The following is a 13,947-nucleotide window of genomic DNA, read 5'->3' as shown; positions in this document are numbered from 1 at the left end:
AATGATTACCAAAACAGAAATATGGTACTTAAATTACCTTTGCCAGACTGCAAGTTTTAGCATAACATGCAATGCCAGCCAAAACAGCCTCAATAACAGCAGCATATATCTGGGATAAGAGCCTACTTTAAAAACAAAAAATAATGGTTAATATAGTATCACACAGTCTCATAAAAAACTGCATGCCTGGGGCAGAAGAGATGGCTCAGTGGTTAAAAGCACCGGCTGCTCTTCCAAGAGGACTAGGGTTCAATTCCCAGCACCCTGATGGCAGCTCACAACTGTCTGTAACTCCAGTTCCAGGGGATCCGATGTCATTTTCTGGCCTCCAAAGGTACTGCACACACACGGTATATAACATACAAGCAGACAAAACATTTATTCACATAAAATAAATTTAAAAAATATTCTTTAAGAAAAGTTCTATGTCCATAAATGGTCCATAAGAATCTTTTAAAAAGATGGGGTCTTGTATGTAAGGCACGCTAGCCTTAAACAATCTTCTCGCCTTTCAAACTGCTGGTATCACAGGCATAAAGCACCATGCCTGCCTCCCAAGAAATCTACTTTTAATAATGGTTTTAAATAAACCAAGAAAAGTACCAAAATGGAACTAACTGAAAAATGGAACTCTAAACTTATGTCAAAAGAAACTCTCAACTTTAATTCATAGCTCCTTAAACTGTGGAGTGCTGAGATTTGAACCTGGGTCCTTTGGAAGCTCAGCCAGCGCTCTCAACTGTTAAACCATCTCTCCAGACTCTCTTCTGGTTGTCATTTTGTCAGAGTCTTACTATATCCTGGATTGGTGTAGAATTCACAATGTAGATCAGGCTGACCTCAAACTTGTGGGGTCTTCTTGACTTCATGTCCAAAGTGCTGAGATTATAGGCATGCTACAATGTCCAGCTTCTGGGTTATGAATTTATTATTTAATGTGTCACATAATCTGTATATCTTTTTCTAGACTTATGTACCCAGAGTCTTAATTTTTTCTGGGGGGGAGGGAAGGATTGTTGGGGCTAGAAAGATGACTCAGTAGTTAAGAGCACTTATTTTTTGTTTTTGTTTGGCATCTATAATTTTTTATTTTAAATAGTTTTTTATTGTTTTTATTGCACTATACATTTTTCTCCGCTCCCCTCTCTTACTCCCCTCACCCCTTCTACTATTTCCCGTGACCCCCACACCCTCAATTTACTCAGGAGATCTTGTCTTTTTCTCCTTCCTATGTAGATCCATGTATGTCTCTCCTAGGGTCCTCTTTGTTGTCTAGGTTCTCTGGGGTTGTGGACTGTAGGCTGGCTTTTCTTTGCTTTATGTGTAAAAGCCACTTATGAGTGACTATATATTATATTTGTCTTTCTGGGTCTTGGTGACCTCACTCAATATAGTTTTTTCTAGGGGCTGGAGAGATGGCTCAGAGGTTAAGAGCATTGCCTGCTCTTCCAAAGGTCCTGAGTTCAATTCCCAGCAACCACATGGTGGCTCACAACCATCTGTAATGGGGTCTGGTGCTCTCTTCTGGCCTGCAGGCATACACACAGACAGAATATTGTCTGTGTGTATATTGTATACATAATAAATAAATAAAATATTTAAAAAAATAAAACAGTTTTTTCTAGATTCAAGAGCACTTGTAGTTGCTACCGAGGACCTGGCTTGGATTCCCAGCACCCATATGGAGGCTCACAACCATCTGTAACTCTAGATCTAGGGAAGCTGAGGGCATCTTCTGATTTCCACAAATACCAGGTATATATGAGATACACATAAAACATAATCTTTTTAAACAGAAAAAAGTTGTTTGAGTGGAAAAATTTAAGAAGTCTTACTTTAACTCACTAAAAAAGAAAAGGAATTTTAATCTTTTTAAAAGTTGTGTTTATTTGCTGTATTCTACTCTTGTTTAATTTTTTTTTTAAAGATAGTGCCCTGGGTGGTTTGGAACTCACTATACAGCCTAGGTTGGCCTTGAACTCACAGAGATCCACCAGTCTCTGCCTCTAGTGCTGGAAAGACAGCTGAGGCATGCAGAGCGCTTACTGCTCTTCCAGAGGACGCCTCACACAGCCCAGTTTAGACCTGCATAGACAGGACAGTTCTGGACTAGAGAGACTGTTGAGTGGTTAGGAAACTACAGTTTTTGCAGAGGACCTGTACTGGATTCCCAGCATTCCTGTAAGGCAGCTTACAACCAAGGGATCTAACACACTCTTCTGGCTCCCTTGAGCACTGAACTCATGCACACACACACACATACACATAATTGAAACAAGAAAAAAGTGGCATCTCCACACATCACTACCTCCTGATTGTTAGCCAGGCCACAGCAGAGGGTATAGAGGTAGGAAGACGCCTGGTAGGTACACTAACAAGGAGTTTGTCTACTTCTGGGCGAGATTAGAAAGATTTCTCAACACCGTGACACTTGAGTGAATGATTTATGGTTCTAAATCCACTTGAAAACCTGAGAGGGCTTTAAAAAAGAAAAGGGAAAGAGAATTTAACACAGCTTTTTGTTGTTTGCTAGGGCGTGCTGTAGAGAGATTTCCTGTTTCAGCATTAGCGGCAGAAAAAAAGCTGCGCTGTTTTAAAACACGGCTTCCTGGGTCCTGCCATCAGTGCAAACTCCGGCTATGGAGCATTTCTGGGCCTAGATGTTTGTGTGCCCACTCGGGGTCGGGAACAAAGTAGCTGAGACCATGCCCATGGCTCAGCTCTTCCTGCCTAGGTAGGCAGCGGGATCAGGTCTACTAGAAAGTGGCAGTTTTGAAATACCAGTTTCTGGGCTGTGCCTCCATTGCGATCTCTGTCTGGCTCTGGCAGGAGACAGAGCTCTTGGATGGAACATTTGGAGTAAAGTGCTACGATTTGTTTGATGACAACTAGACTCGCTGTATGTCTAAAAGGGGGTCATTGCGTGTTGCGGCTCAAGAGGCACAAGTGCCTCCGCCATGCTAGCAGTGCAATGTGCAAGGCTCAGAGGCACAAGTGGCTCCGCCATGTTGGGCTGGGCAGGGCAAGCAGGCAGTACCTGTTTTGGACCTAGGAATGTCACAGCTTAGATTCTTAAGTGCGCAGTGATTTAAAACTGCAAAGCAAAAAGTGTTCCTGGTTAGTAAAAAATTACAGATTCACAATAGGACAGATTCAGACATAAAAGACCTCTAAATGGGTCACAGTGTTGGATGAGTGTATGTAGGCTTGGGAAAGAGAAGAAAAAGAATATAGAGAATAAAGTTAATGCCTTTAAAAAAGGGGGGGTAAAGTCTTTAAAGAGACAGAATAAAGTAAAGTGATAGAGTAAAAATAAGCCATGTAAAAATGGAAGATTCACAGAGAGTTTGGATTTTGTACATTGTGTTTTCTTTAAAATTTTTGACTGTGAAGGAGCTAAATACAAAGAGACATTTCATTGTATGGGCTGCTAGGCTGATCCAACATGTATGTTTTAAAGGTATCATGATTTCCAAATTTGGGTCTAAGGATATGATGCTTTGGAGAGAGTCTTCTTTTGTTTTCACAGAGGATGAGACCCTATGGATTCCTTCTATCCCAATATGGTATGATAGATCACGTCCTCCTGAAAGGTTGCTGGGAATACCCTCAAAAAATTACTTCATTTAACTGCCAACTGAGATGAACCTAGCACACAGGTTTTACCGTGAAAGATCTGATTAACAGCACCTCTATACAGCACGAAGCAGTTTGGAGAGAAATAACTGCGTCCATATTCCCAAATATTGTCTATAAATGCTATTTTACATTTAAGGGGGGATATGATATAGATATGAATAATTTGCATTGGTATGGATTTTAAGGTCAATTTTGTTATATGTATATATATTTCTGCCCTTGATTAAGGTATTGTGATTATGTAATTCATCTAAAAATGTAATGTATAATTAGGAAATATAGGTTGTTAATGGAAAATCATTGATAATAGTTGTCTGTAGTCATGTTAGTTAGATTTTCTAGTTATATAGAGATATATTTCAGTTAAATAGGCATTCTTCATATCTTTCAAAGAATATAGAATATGGCATTTAATGTTTTAATAACTTAGGGCTGTTCATGACAATGAGACATGTCTGTTCTTGGCAGCACCAATCTACTTCAAGAGGAAGATGGGCATCGAAGAGGCTCCTTATGGAGTTGGTTAGCCATTTGGGCAAGAAACTGCTCTTGCCTGGACTGTTGTATAAACTGGACACAAAGAACCTGCAGAGAGAGGACTGCTGAACTGGCCTAAAGGTGAGATGATCCTTTGGGGTTCCTTGCTGCGGGAGTACCTTCCGCTGCTTCAGCCAATAGTCGCTGAAGCACGAGCCCACAGTGTTGCGGGAGCGCCTTCCGCTCCATCAGCCAATAGCCCACTGGGGTGTGGTATATTTCTCTTTAAAAGAAGAGCGGCAAGCTTGGCTCGGCCTCTTGGTTCCCGCGCTTGGTTCCAGCTCCTGCTCCAGCAACTAGGCTCCCTTCCTGATGGATTATGGTGTATGTAAGTTCTACCCCCAAAATAAATACTCCTTTAAAACATAACTGGTATGGGATTGATTCGCCATTAGTTCCTGACTCATGAAAGAGTCTGAGAGACATTCTGCAGAACACAGCAGATAGTGATTGAACTGTCTTTGAAATTTCCTGCTTCATGGAAATGTCTGCTGGAAACTATGGGCCTGTAGGTCGAAGATGGATGCCCCAACGATACAAAAAAAAAAAACTTTGGGTGACTGTCCAGGCAGCAAGATGTCTCTGTCATTTCTAGAGTTTTAGAAGTTGCTTACTTCTTATTTACTTGGGTAATATTATATCCTTCTAGAGTCTTTGATGGAGTTGAAGGATACTTATAGTTTTCCTTAGTTATGATAAAACTAAAATAAAATAAAAATAAAAGTCGATATAAATATTGTAACTGTAATTCTTGCTTGATAACTGTTTTGTTATATGTAATTTTACTATGTTAAAGTGAAAGCCTTTCTTTTTTGTTTAAACAGAAAAAGGGGAAATGATGTAGGTGGGTCATCTGTCTATATGTTACTTTCATTGGTTAATAAAGAGACTGCCTTGGCCTTTTTGATAGGCCAGTCCTCAGGTGCGTGGAGTAGACAGAACAGGATGCTGGGAAGAAGGCAATGAGGCAGATGCCATGGCTCTCCTCTCCAAGATGGACATGGGTTAGAATCTTCCCGGTAAGCCACCACCTCGTGGTGCTAAACACAGATGAATAGAAATGGGTTAATCAATATGTAAGAGAATTAGCCAATAAGAGGCTAGATATAATGGGCAAGGCAGTGTTTAAAACAATACAGTTTCCGTGTTGTTATTTTGGGTGTAAAGCTAGCCATGCGGGAGCCGGGCGGGATGAAAAGCAGGCCTGCTTGCCTCATCACTACAGCAGGGGCTCATGAGGCCTATGCCAGCCCTGAAGTTGTTATGTAGCCTGGATCCTCCTTGAATGCAAATATGGAAATAGAGATGTGTGCCACCAAACTGGATGTGGTAAAGTTAGATAAATACTAAACTTCAAGATATACAAAGATACTCCCCCTCACTGCCTTGGTTCAAATATCATTCAATCCAACACTGGCTAAGTACTCCCTCCCCTCTGCACTACCTTGATTCAAATATCACTCAGTCTAATACTAGCTACTCCACATTTTATCATGGTGACAAGGAAAGTAACAGTATGACCCTGTCTCAAGAAAAACAGATGTAGTGAGCAGAACGTCATGTGCTGCAGGAGCTTCACTATGATCAGCGCATGGTCTGGAGAGCTTGTCTGGAGACTCTCACAGGAGAATGCAATGCCTGCGCTCCCTGGACTGACTATCACTCCCCTCCAACTGGAGAAGGAATTCATCATTTTGCAGAGTACACAGACTGTGCGTGAAGGGAATGGCACTAACAAGGCAGATTAGCCAAAGCAACCTTGATATTCAACAGGAATGCTGCAGCCAGATAATCCGCATACACATAAACCTACTCGTTCTCATGTACAGACAACTATTTGTGACCAATCCTGTCGGCCTTTGAAAGAAGCAGTTTAGAACTCATAGTTACATTGGGCACTTGGGTGAAGAGGGTACTTCAGTGCATTTATTTCCTGTCTGTGGGTTCCTCCTTTATGTAAAGGGAGGGAAGTCAGTACTAAGTAGGGCCTCCCTAAAGTTACACAGCTCTGTTCCAGAAGCCTGAATGTCAAGTCCAGAGAAAACACTCTTCAGACCACCTTAGAAAACAGATTTTCCCGAGGAATTGCAGAATGTTTTGGTTTTGGAAAAAAACCTCAATTAAACATGTTTCACCATGTATGAAATGTATGCAAGTAAGTTATGTCATACAAGTATATGGGTATATACACAAGAAGTCTGGGAGGGGTTCCAGAGGGAGGAGCAGGTGACAAAGCTGGCAAAGCCCTGGCCTGGGTTCCAAGCTGAGAGGTTCTGGGGATCGACTGGGAAAATGCACAGCAATGTCTCCTCGTAATCAGACACCCTAGTCACTGCTGACCTCAAGGAGAAGTAAGAGAGCCACAAAGAGAAACTCAGTTTTGAGAAGAAGAAATAAAACTAACACAGAACTTACATTTGTTCAGTTGTACTGGGTAGCTTGTCATCATCACCTGTAAAGGGAAATATTTCCTTTTAAGTTAAATACAACATGTGCCCAGGCAACAGTGGTACATGGTACATGGCTTTTCCCAGTATTTTCTTGGACTTTTACCTCCTGATTCTTTTTCAACTTATTCCACAGAATCTTAGGCTCTGGGATGTTTTTACTTTTATTTTAGAAGACATTTAACTTGTGGTTCTGCTTTTCCCATTCTTCCATATTTCCTTAATTATCTGACCTAAGTAATCTTTCTTTCTAGAATTTCCTGGTTTCTGTAGTAACAACTACTGATGTACTGACCTCTGGAAAGCAATAATGGGAGCTCAATTCAAAACTTTTCCCCATGTCTCTCTGGATACCTGAAGCTTCAGAGTACTCCAGTAGGGTCCTCCTGCTCGGTCTAGCCTTCCTGAAGGACTGTGTGCAGGTCCTCTGCTATGGGGCATCCCATCACAGCCAATTCTCCCTCTTCTCACAAAAGCAATTAGACAGGACTTCAGCCATGTTATCCAAACTCACACTGTCACCCACATCCCTGCTATCTCCAACTATGCCTCAGTCATCTTGGCCTTCTGACCCTGAACACAGGGCAGACACAAGGCTACATCTCATCTTCCAACCCTGAGCACAGGGTACACACAAGGCTAGACCTCACCTTCTGACCCCGAGTGCAGGGCAAATACATGGCTAAACCTCAAACTACAGGATGAACCAATGGACTTTCTCCTGAAATATCTTCTGTGAGGAATGAGTCAGACACATCAACTCTCAAGTTGTAATCAGGGAGGGAGTCAAGGCCCACAAGATGGTATTTTGCATAAAATAGTAAATTGCATGCTAACTTCTCCTTCATGGGAAATACCATTAAGTATTTACAGGGACTTACCCAAGTAAGGAACATGAGTAGCACCAAAAAAGTATGTCCTTGAACATGCCAGCGGTCCCTTTGGTGAGACACACTGAGCGACCTGAATATCAGGGGAGAAAGACAGATGAGTGAGCTAGGAGCTGGTGCGCTGGCTCTGCGCTAACTGTGCTTGCCTCACCAGCCTGGCCATCTGATGACATCCCCCAGAACCCAGGCAAAGATGGAGGCAGAGAACAGACCTCACAAAACTGTCCTCGGCCTCTACTCATGTGCTGTGGCCCTGCTTCATGAACATACACACAATAATCCACCTTGTAAAATGAAGCAACTTAGACACGTGACGTTGGAGGAATAACTTAGACATGTCATGCGGAAGAAATAAAAAACAACTAGCTAATTGAATAAAATTTAACTGAAACTGCTTTAATTTTTAAAGACAAAGAATCACTTAATTTGATTTTAAATAGAAGTATTATGTAAGTCATTTTAATTTTGATTTTGTTTATATTTATTTATTTGTATGAGAGGTGCATAGAGGTATAGCATAGTTAAATTCAGAAAACTTTTGAAGGTTGGTTTTCTTCTTTTACTACATGAATTTAGGGGGTGTCCTGGTTAGTGTTAACTGTCAGTTTGATATAGCCTAAAGTCACCTGAGAAGACAGTCTCACTTGAAGGACTGCCCACATTAGACTGGCCTGTGGGGCATGTCTACAGGGGAATGTCTTAACTGACGGGTGGAAGAGAGTGCCTTCCCCTGTGGGCGGTGGTCTCGGGCTGTACAGAAAGCTGGCTAAGCATGTGAGCAAAGTGGCAGGCAGAGCTCTTCCATAGTCTCCACTTCAATTTCCAGCTTGAATTCTTGCCCCGGCTTCCCTCAGTGATGAACTGTGACCTCAAAGTATGAGTCACATAAATCCTTTCTCTCCTTAAATTGCTTTGGTCAGTGGTTTGTTTTGCTTATTTGTTTTTGAGTCAGGATTTCTCTGTGTAACCTTCCTGAACATGCTTTGTAGACCAGGCTAGCCTCAAACTCACAGAGATCTGCCTGCCTTTGCCTCCAGAGTGCTGGGATTAAAGGCTTGGCCAGTGTTTTTTCACAACAACAGAAAGGAAAACAGAATACAGGGATGGAACTTAGACTGTCAGGCTGGGCAGCAATCAGCTTTGGCTGCTATGCCCTTTCATCAGCTCTCTGTGCGCACTGTTGCTGTTTTCCCACCCTGACTACGCTGTGAGGTTGCTGTTGGGCACAGAGGCAGGCCAGGATATTTATCATTCAGCCCAGAGAATTCACATGGCTCACATGACACAGGGACATATGGGGTCAGCTACAAATGTAGGAAACATAGGTTCCCAACTTCCTTTGAACTTCATCTCTGTATAGATTATGTTCCTCTAGATTTTAAACTTTTTATTTTTGTCCCCTGTATGAAGTTATTCTTTTATACCAAGATAGAAATAGATGTTTGGGACTGGAGAGATGGCTCAGAGGACAGGGATTCAATTCTCAGAACCCACAGCTCACAACCATCTTTAACTCCAGTGCCAGGGGATACGATGCCCTCTTTTGGCCTCTGTGGGAACAAGGAACACACATGGTAAAGATATACATGCATGCAGAACATCCATACAAATGAAAAACAAAACAACAACAACAAAAAAGAAATTTATGTTCATCAAGTGTTCCTGAAACACCAATACAAAATACAAAAATCCAATCATTAAAAACAAAGATGGGGCTGCAGGGATGGCTCAGTTATTCCTCCAGAGGAGCCAGTTTTGGTTTCCAGAACACACATAGTGGCTCACTACCATCTCTGTGGGCACCAGGCGCATTTGATGCACATGCAGGGAAAACATTCATATACACAAAATAAAATAGATCTAAAAAACAAATTTAAAAAACTTCCAAACTAAAGGAGGGCTAGTAAGATATCTCAACAAGTAAAGGTGTCTGCTTGTAAGCCTGACAACTTGAGTTAGATACACTGGTCCCACATGGTAGAAATATAAAACCTATTCCCATAAATAAACATATCTACACTAAAATAAATAAAGATGCAAAACAAACAAAAACCATTAAGGAATTCTGGTGTGGCAGTGTGTGTATAATCCTGGGTGGGTTCAGGGTCATCACATACTGAGATCAAGGTCAGCCTAGGCTACATCAGACCTTGTTTCAAAAAACAAACCAAAAACAAACAAATAAACCATAAAAGAATGGAAATTAGGACAATATAGAAAACAGCTAAATGTTTACAAATATTCATTCATTCTATTTCAGTCTACGAATGGAAGCCATTCAACCAGATACATGCATTTTTCTTCATTCTTTTTATGTGTATGGATATTTTGCTTACATGTATGTCTGTGTACCACTTGTGTATCTGATGCCCAAAGAGGTCATCAGTGGGTATCAGACCCCCAAGAATCAGAGTTATAGACAGTTGTGAGCTACCATGTGAGTTAGAAACTGAACCTGCGTCCCCTGAAAGAACAGCCAGCACTCTTAACTAAAAAGCCATCTCTCCAGCCCCACGAGCAGTTTTCTGCAACGACAACATAATTTATTATAGAATGTGAAACTGCTTTTGTTATGAGTCTGCACATTTTTCCTGGCACTTGTTAATTTTTAAATTACCCTCAGGAGGTACAGAAATGTATGAGTAAGAGTTAGAATAGACCTGCTTTTTGCTCATTGTTTTTTCTCTTCACAGAGAGGCTTTATTTTTTATCACTTATTTAACTTTATTTTATGTGCATTGGTGTGAAGGTGTCAGATCACCTGGAACCAGAGTTACAGACAGTTGTGAGCTGCCATGTGGGTGCTGGGAATTGAAGTCTGGACCTCTGGAAGAGAACTCAGTGCTCTTAAGCGCTGAGCTATCTCTCCAGATCCAAGGCTTTATTTTTAATCATATTTTCTGTGTTTGTGTATGCATGTGTGAGCATATGTGTGTATACACGCCAGGACATTTTGTGGGGAGTCAGTTCTCTCTATTCTGTGGGTTTCAAGGATTGAACTCAGGTTGCCTAGCTTGGTAGCAAGCCCCTAACCCCACCCCTGGCACTGGAACCATCTCAACAGCCTGGGAAACGATCTATCTTCAAGGTCAAGAATAATTTCCTTGGTATGTCTAGTCTAGCATCAAAGACATTTCTCATCTGTGTGACGATATTTCTGATTTCTAGCATTTCCCTTTGATTCTTTCTTAAAAATTTCCCATTCTCTGTTACTTATCTATTCTTAAACAATATCTAATTTTTGCATTAGAGTCTTAATTATTAATTATGCTTACTTTAAATTCTCTCTCCAGGTCTAGGGCAATAGCTCAAAGGTAGAATGGTTGCTTAATATTCTTAAGACCCTGAGCTCCATCTTATACTACAAAGAACAATAATAAAAATAAATTATAATTGAAAAATTATAAAAATACAAGTGCTATCTGATTCTGAAGTTTATATTACCACCCCCATCCCTTGAGACAAGAGTGTTGCTGCTCAAGCTAGCCTTGAATCTGTCATTTTCCTTTTCCAGCATCCTGAGTGATGGGACTACAGACATCTGTCAACAGACCTCACTTTTCTTCAGAATTAACAAAATTGTCTTTTCACACAATATTTTTTTCTTGCCTCTTGGTATGCCTTGTAACTTTCTGTTGAAGCTAGACACAATAACTCAAGTAATAGGGACTGAGATAAGCGAGCCTTTAGTGTAAGATTGGATGTTAATCTGTCTGGGTGTCGAGTTGTGTTTGGCATTTTTTCGTACTTCCTATTCTTGCAGTCTGTATGCCTGTGTCTTTGAGCTTCCCCGGAACTTCCTGGTAATCTGCTGCTGCTGCACTGTAGACCCGTTAGGGTGCTGCTAAGACAACGGGGAGGGGTATTCTCCAACCTTATGATAAAATCTCAGCATCTGGGTGTGCTTGTGAGCTTCACAAGAGTGTCTCAACTTTTTTCCCTGCTTCTCAGGAAAGTGTGATAAAGTTAATGAGATGCCTTTCCTCTAAGTGGATTGGGACTTGGGTAAAATCTTTTATTTTGGGAAGGAGGCCTTTATTACTGTTTTTCTCATATTATCCACTTTACCCACCAGCCTCATTGTCCATGAGGAATTTTTCTTAGCTCTTTACCGTCAGAGTCTGTAAGGGTTCCAGAAATTAACTTTTGAAAATGTGGCACTCCTTCTAGACTGCATGCCCTACGAAGCTCTTGCCCATGCCAGTCCACGTTCAAATCCCAGGATTTCATCACAATTTCCACTTAGGGGACTGAATGCGGCTATTTGGTTTTACCTGCCCTCCAGAGCTCAGAGTGGCAGTTTGAACTGGTCCAAGAATAGCTTTTTTAATACTTAAGATTCATAATTATTTTTGCTTATTATTTTATGTGTATGAGTATTTTGTATGATGTATGTCTTACACCACTTGCATGCCTTGTGTCTAAAGATTCAGACATCAGATTCACTGGAACTAGAGTTACAGATGGTTGTAAGCCACCATGTAGGTGCTAGGAATCAAACCTGGGTCCTCGTTTTTTTTGTTTTGTTTTGTTTTTGTTTTTTGAGACAGGGTTTCTCTGTGTAGCTTTGAAGTCTGTCCTGAAACTTGTACTGTAGACAAGGCTGGCCTCGAACTCACAGATATCTTCTGCCTCTGCCTCCCGAGTGCTGAGATTAAAGACGTGCACTAAATCTCTCCTAGCCCAGAAAGTCACGATTCTTGATTGGCCTTCAGGGATTCTGCCTAGAAGAGAGGCTTCTTGTTATTGTTGGCTGGGCGGTGTCAAAGGCTGCTGGTGACACCTGGCCTTCTCTGAGGTGACACTGAGAAGAGTCAAGGTGGAATAGCATCTCGTTCTCGTTCCAGTCCATAGAGTACGTCTAGGCAGAGGTAGGGGATGATGCTTTTCTGTGGTATTGCATAGAAGTTTTTATCCACAAGTTTCGGTCTTATGAGGCTGTCTTTTGGTTCTCTGGATAGTTGTGGGCATTTCTTGAACTCATAGATCTGCCTGCCTCCGCCTCTGAGTGCTGGGATTAAAGGTGTGCACCACCACCACCCGGTAGTTTATTTTTAAAGAATATAGCAAACAATATACCATCATGTAATAAAGAACAATGAGAGAGTAGGTGAGATAGCTCAGTGGATAAAGCCTAATGACTTGAGTTTAATCCCTGGGACCCATGTGAAGATAGAAGGAAAGAACTGGCTCCATCAAGTTTGTCCTCTGACATCCACACATGTACTGTGATACATGGGTGACCCCCTCCTCTCTGCACATCACACACACATACAAATAAAATAAACATAAGTGTTTTCAAATACATATCCAATACTTATTAAAATATATATAATGAGTTATGAGTCACTTCACTGTAAAAAAACTTCAAATTCAGGACCAAGTCAACATAATAACTAAAAAGATTCCTTTGGGCCAGCAGCCCTTTCTTGTTACCAGACAGTAAAGTTCATCAAGTACCAGACAGTATGGCCACTCACCATGTGTTTGGCAAAGCTCCCCGCAGGACCAGTGTTGCGCACCAGGTGCCCCTCAGAAGGAAAGTTAAAGTTGCCCGCGCTCAGGTTGTCTCTTGTAGAGTGGTTACCAAAGAAAACAAATGGCTGCCGATGGGGGCTAGAGCAGTAAGGCAAAATGTAATTAGACAAGGTTCCATGACTGGACCTCAGGCTTTTCTGAGTGCTGTGACTATAGGATGGGCACTCTACCTAATGTCCCTGGCAGGCATGGAAGGGATGCCAGATGTTGCTGACTTCCTAGAGAGCCCTAGGGATCAGTCACTCAGGATATAACTATACCCTTGCCAAGTTTATGCCTTCCCACTTGACCTCCTTTTTGAGGAATCAGTTCCTGAAGTCTGCTATCAAAAATATAATGACAAACCCCCAATTCTTTATATGATAAAATTTTAACAGAAATACAGTTTTTAAAGTCACAGTGGTTGGTATACCCAGATTAAGTAGACAAGAGAGCAGCTGCCTACTTCTAAGAACCTTTCAGGAGGGCAGGAGGAAAAAGATGTGATGGTGGTCCTCTACTGTGCCACCTCCCCACGCGCCCACTGCCAGTCCTGCCGTCTTCCCTCGCCTCTCACTCAATTTTGCCTTCCTGCTCATTCCACATGTGTTCTAACCAATCTCTCCAGACAGTTTAGTCAGGGAGCTTTCCTAAGAGCCACCAAGAAAATCTCACATGTAGCATTTAGAAAATCAAATGAACATGACTCATTTTCCTCTGGAAACTTTTCTCAAGCTAAGTTACACTTTAAACAGAAATGGTTTTGTTTGAAGCCCAGGAAGGTGGTTTGTCCATTAGACTGAACTGGACTTGGGGAAAAGCAGGATCTGTCTCCTCTACACACCAAAGAAAACTCCTGCTGATCATGTCATGACAAAGATGCAGAAGGAAATGCTCAAAAACCCTGACCACCCCAT

The 13,947-nt window shown here is 41.5% G+C and overlaps 1 protein-coding gene across 2 annotated transcripts in view; it reads right to left on the bottom strand.

Moving 5' to 3' along the window:
• Dnaaf9 (dynein axonemal assembly factor 9) overlaps nt 1-13,947 on the bottom strand; it is a 140,406-nt gene that overhangs the window by 88,364 nt on the left and 38,095 nt on the right. The window contains exons 10-13 of one of the 2 annotated variants that reach the window (XM_087911193.1): nt 12,994-13,129; nt 7,505-7,586; nt 6,592-6,628; nt 38-125 (exon numbers count right to left, since the gene is read on the bottom strand). In XM_087911193.1, the coding sequence (XP_087767319.1) occupies nt 38-125; nt 6,592-6,628; nt 7,505-7,586; nt 12,994-13,129 (343 nt within the window). The remainder of the gene's footprint in view (nt 1-37; nt 126-6,591; nt 6,629-7,504; nt 7,587-12,993; nt 13,130-13,947) is intronic. The other variant, XM_087911194.1, reaches the window with a different exon arrangement.

Source organism: Myodes glareolus, chromosome 10, assembly GCF_982192425.1.
Source record: "Myodes glareolus chromosome 10, mMyoGla1.1, whole genome shotgun sequence".
Classification (NCBI taxonomy): Eukaryota; Metazoa; Chordata; class Mammalia; order Rodentia; family Cricetidae; genus Myodes; species Myodes glareolus.
Note: the sequence above shows the minus strand (reverse complement) of the source record. Positions and strands in the feature narration are given on the sequence as shown.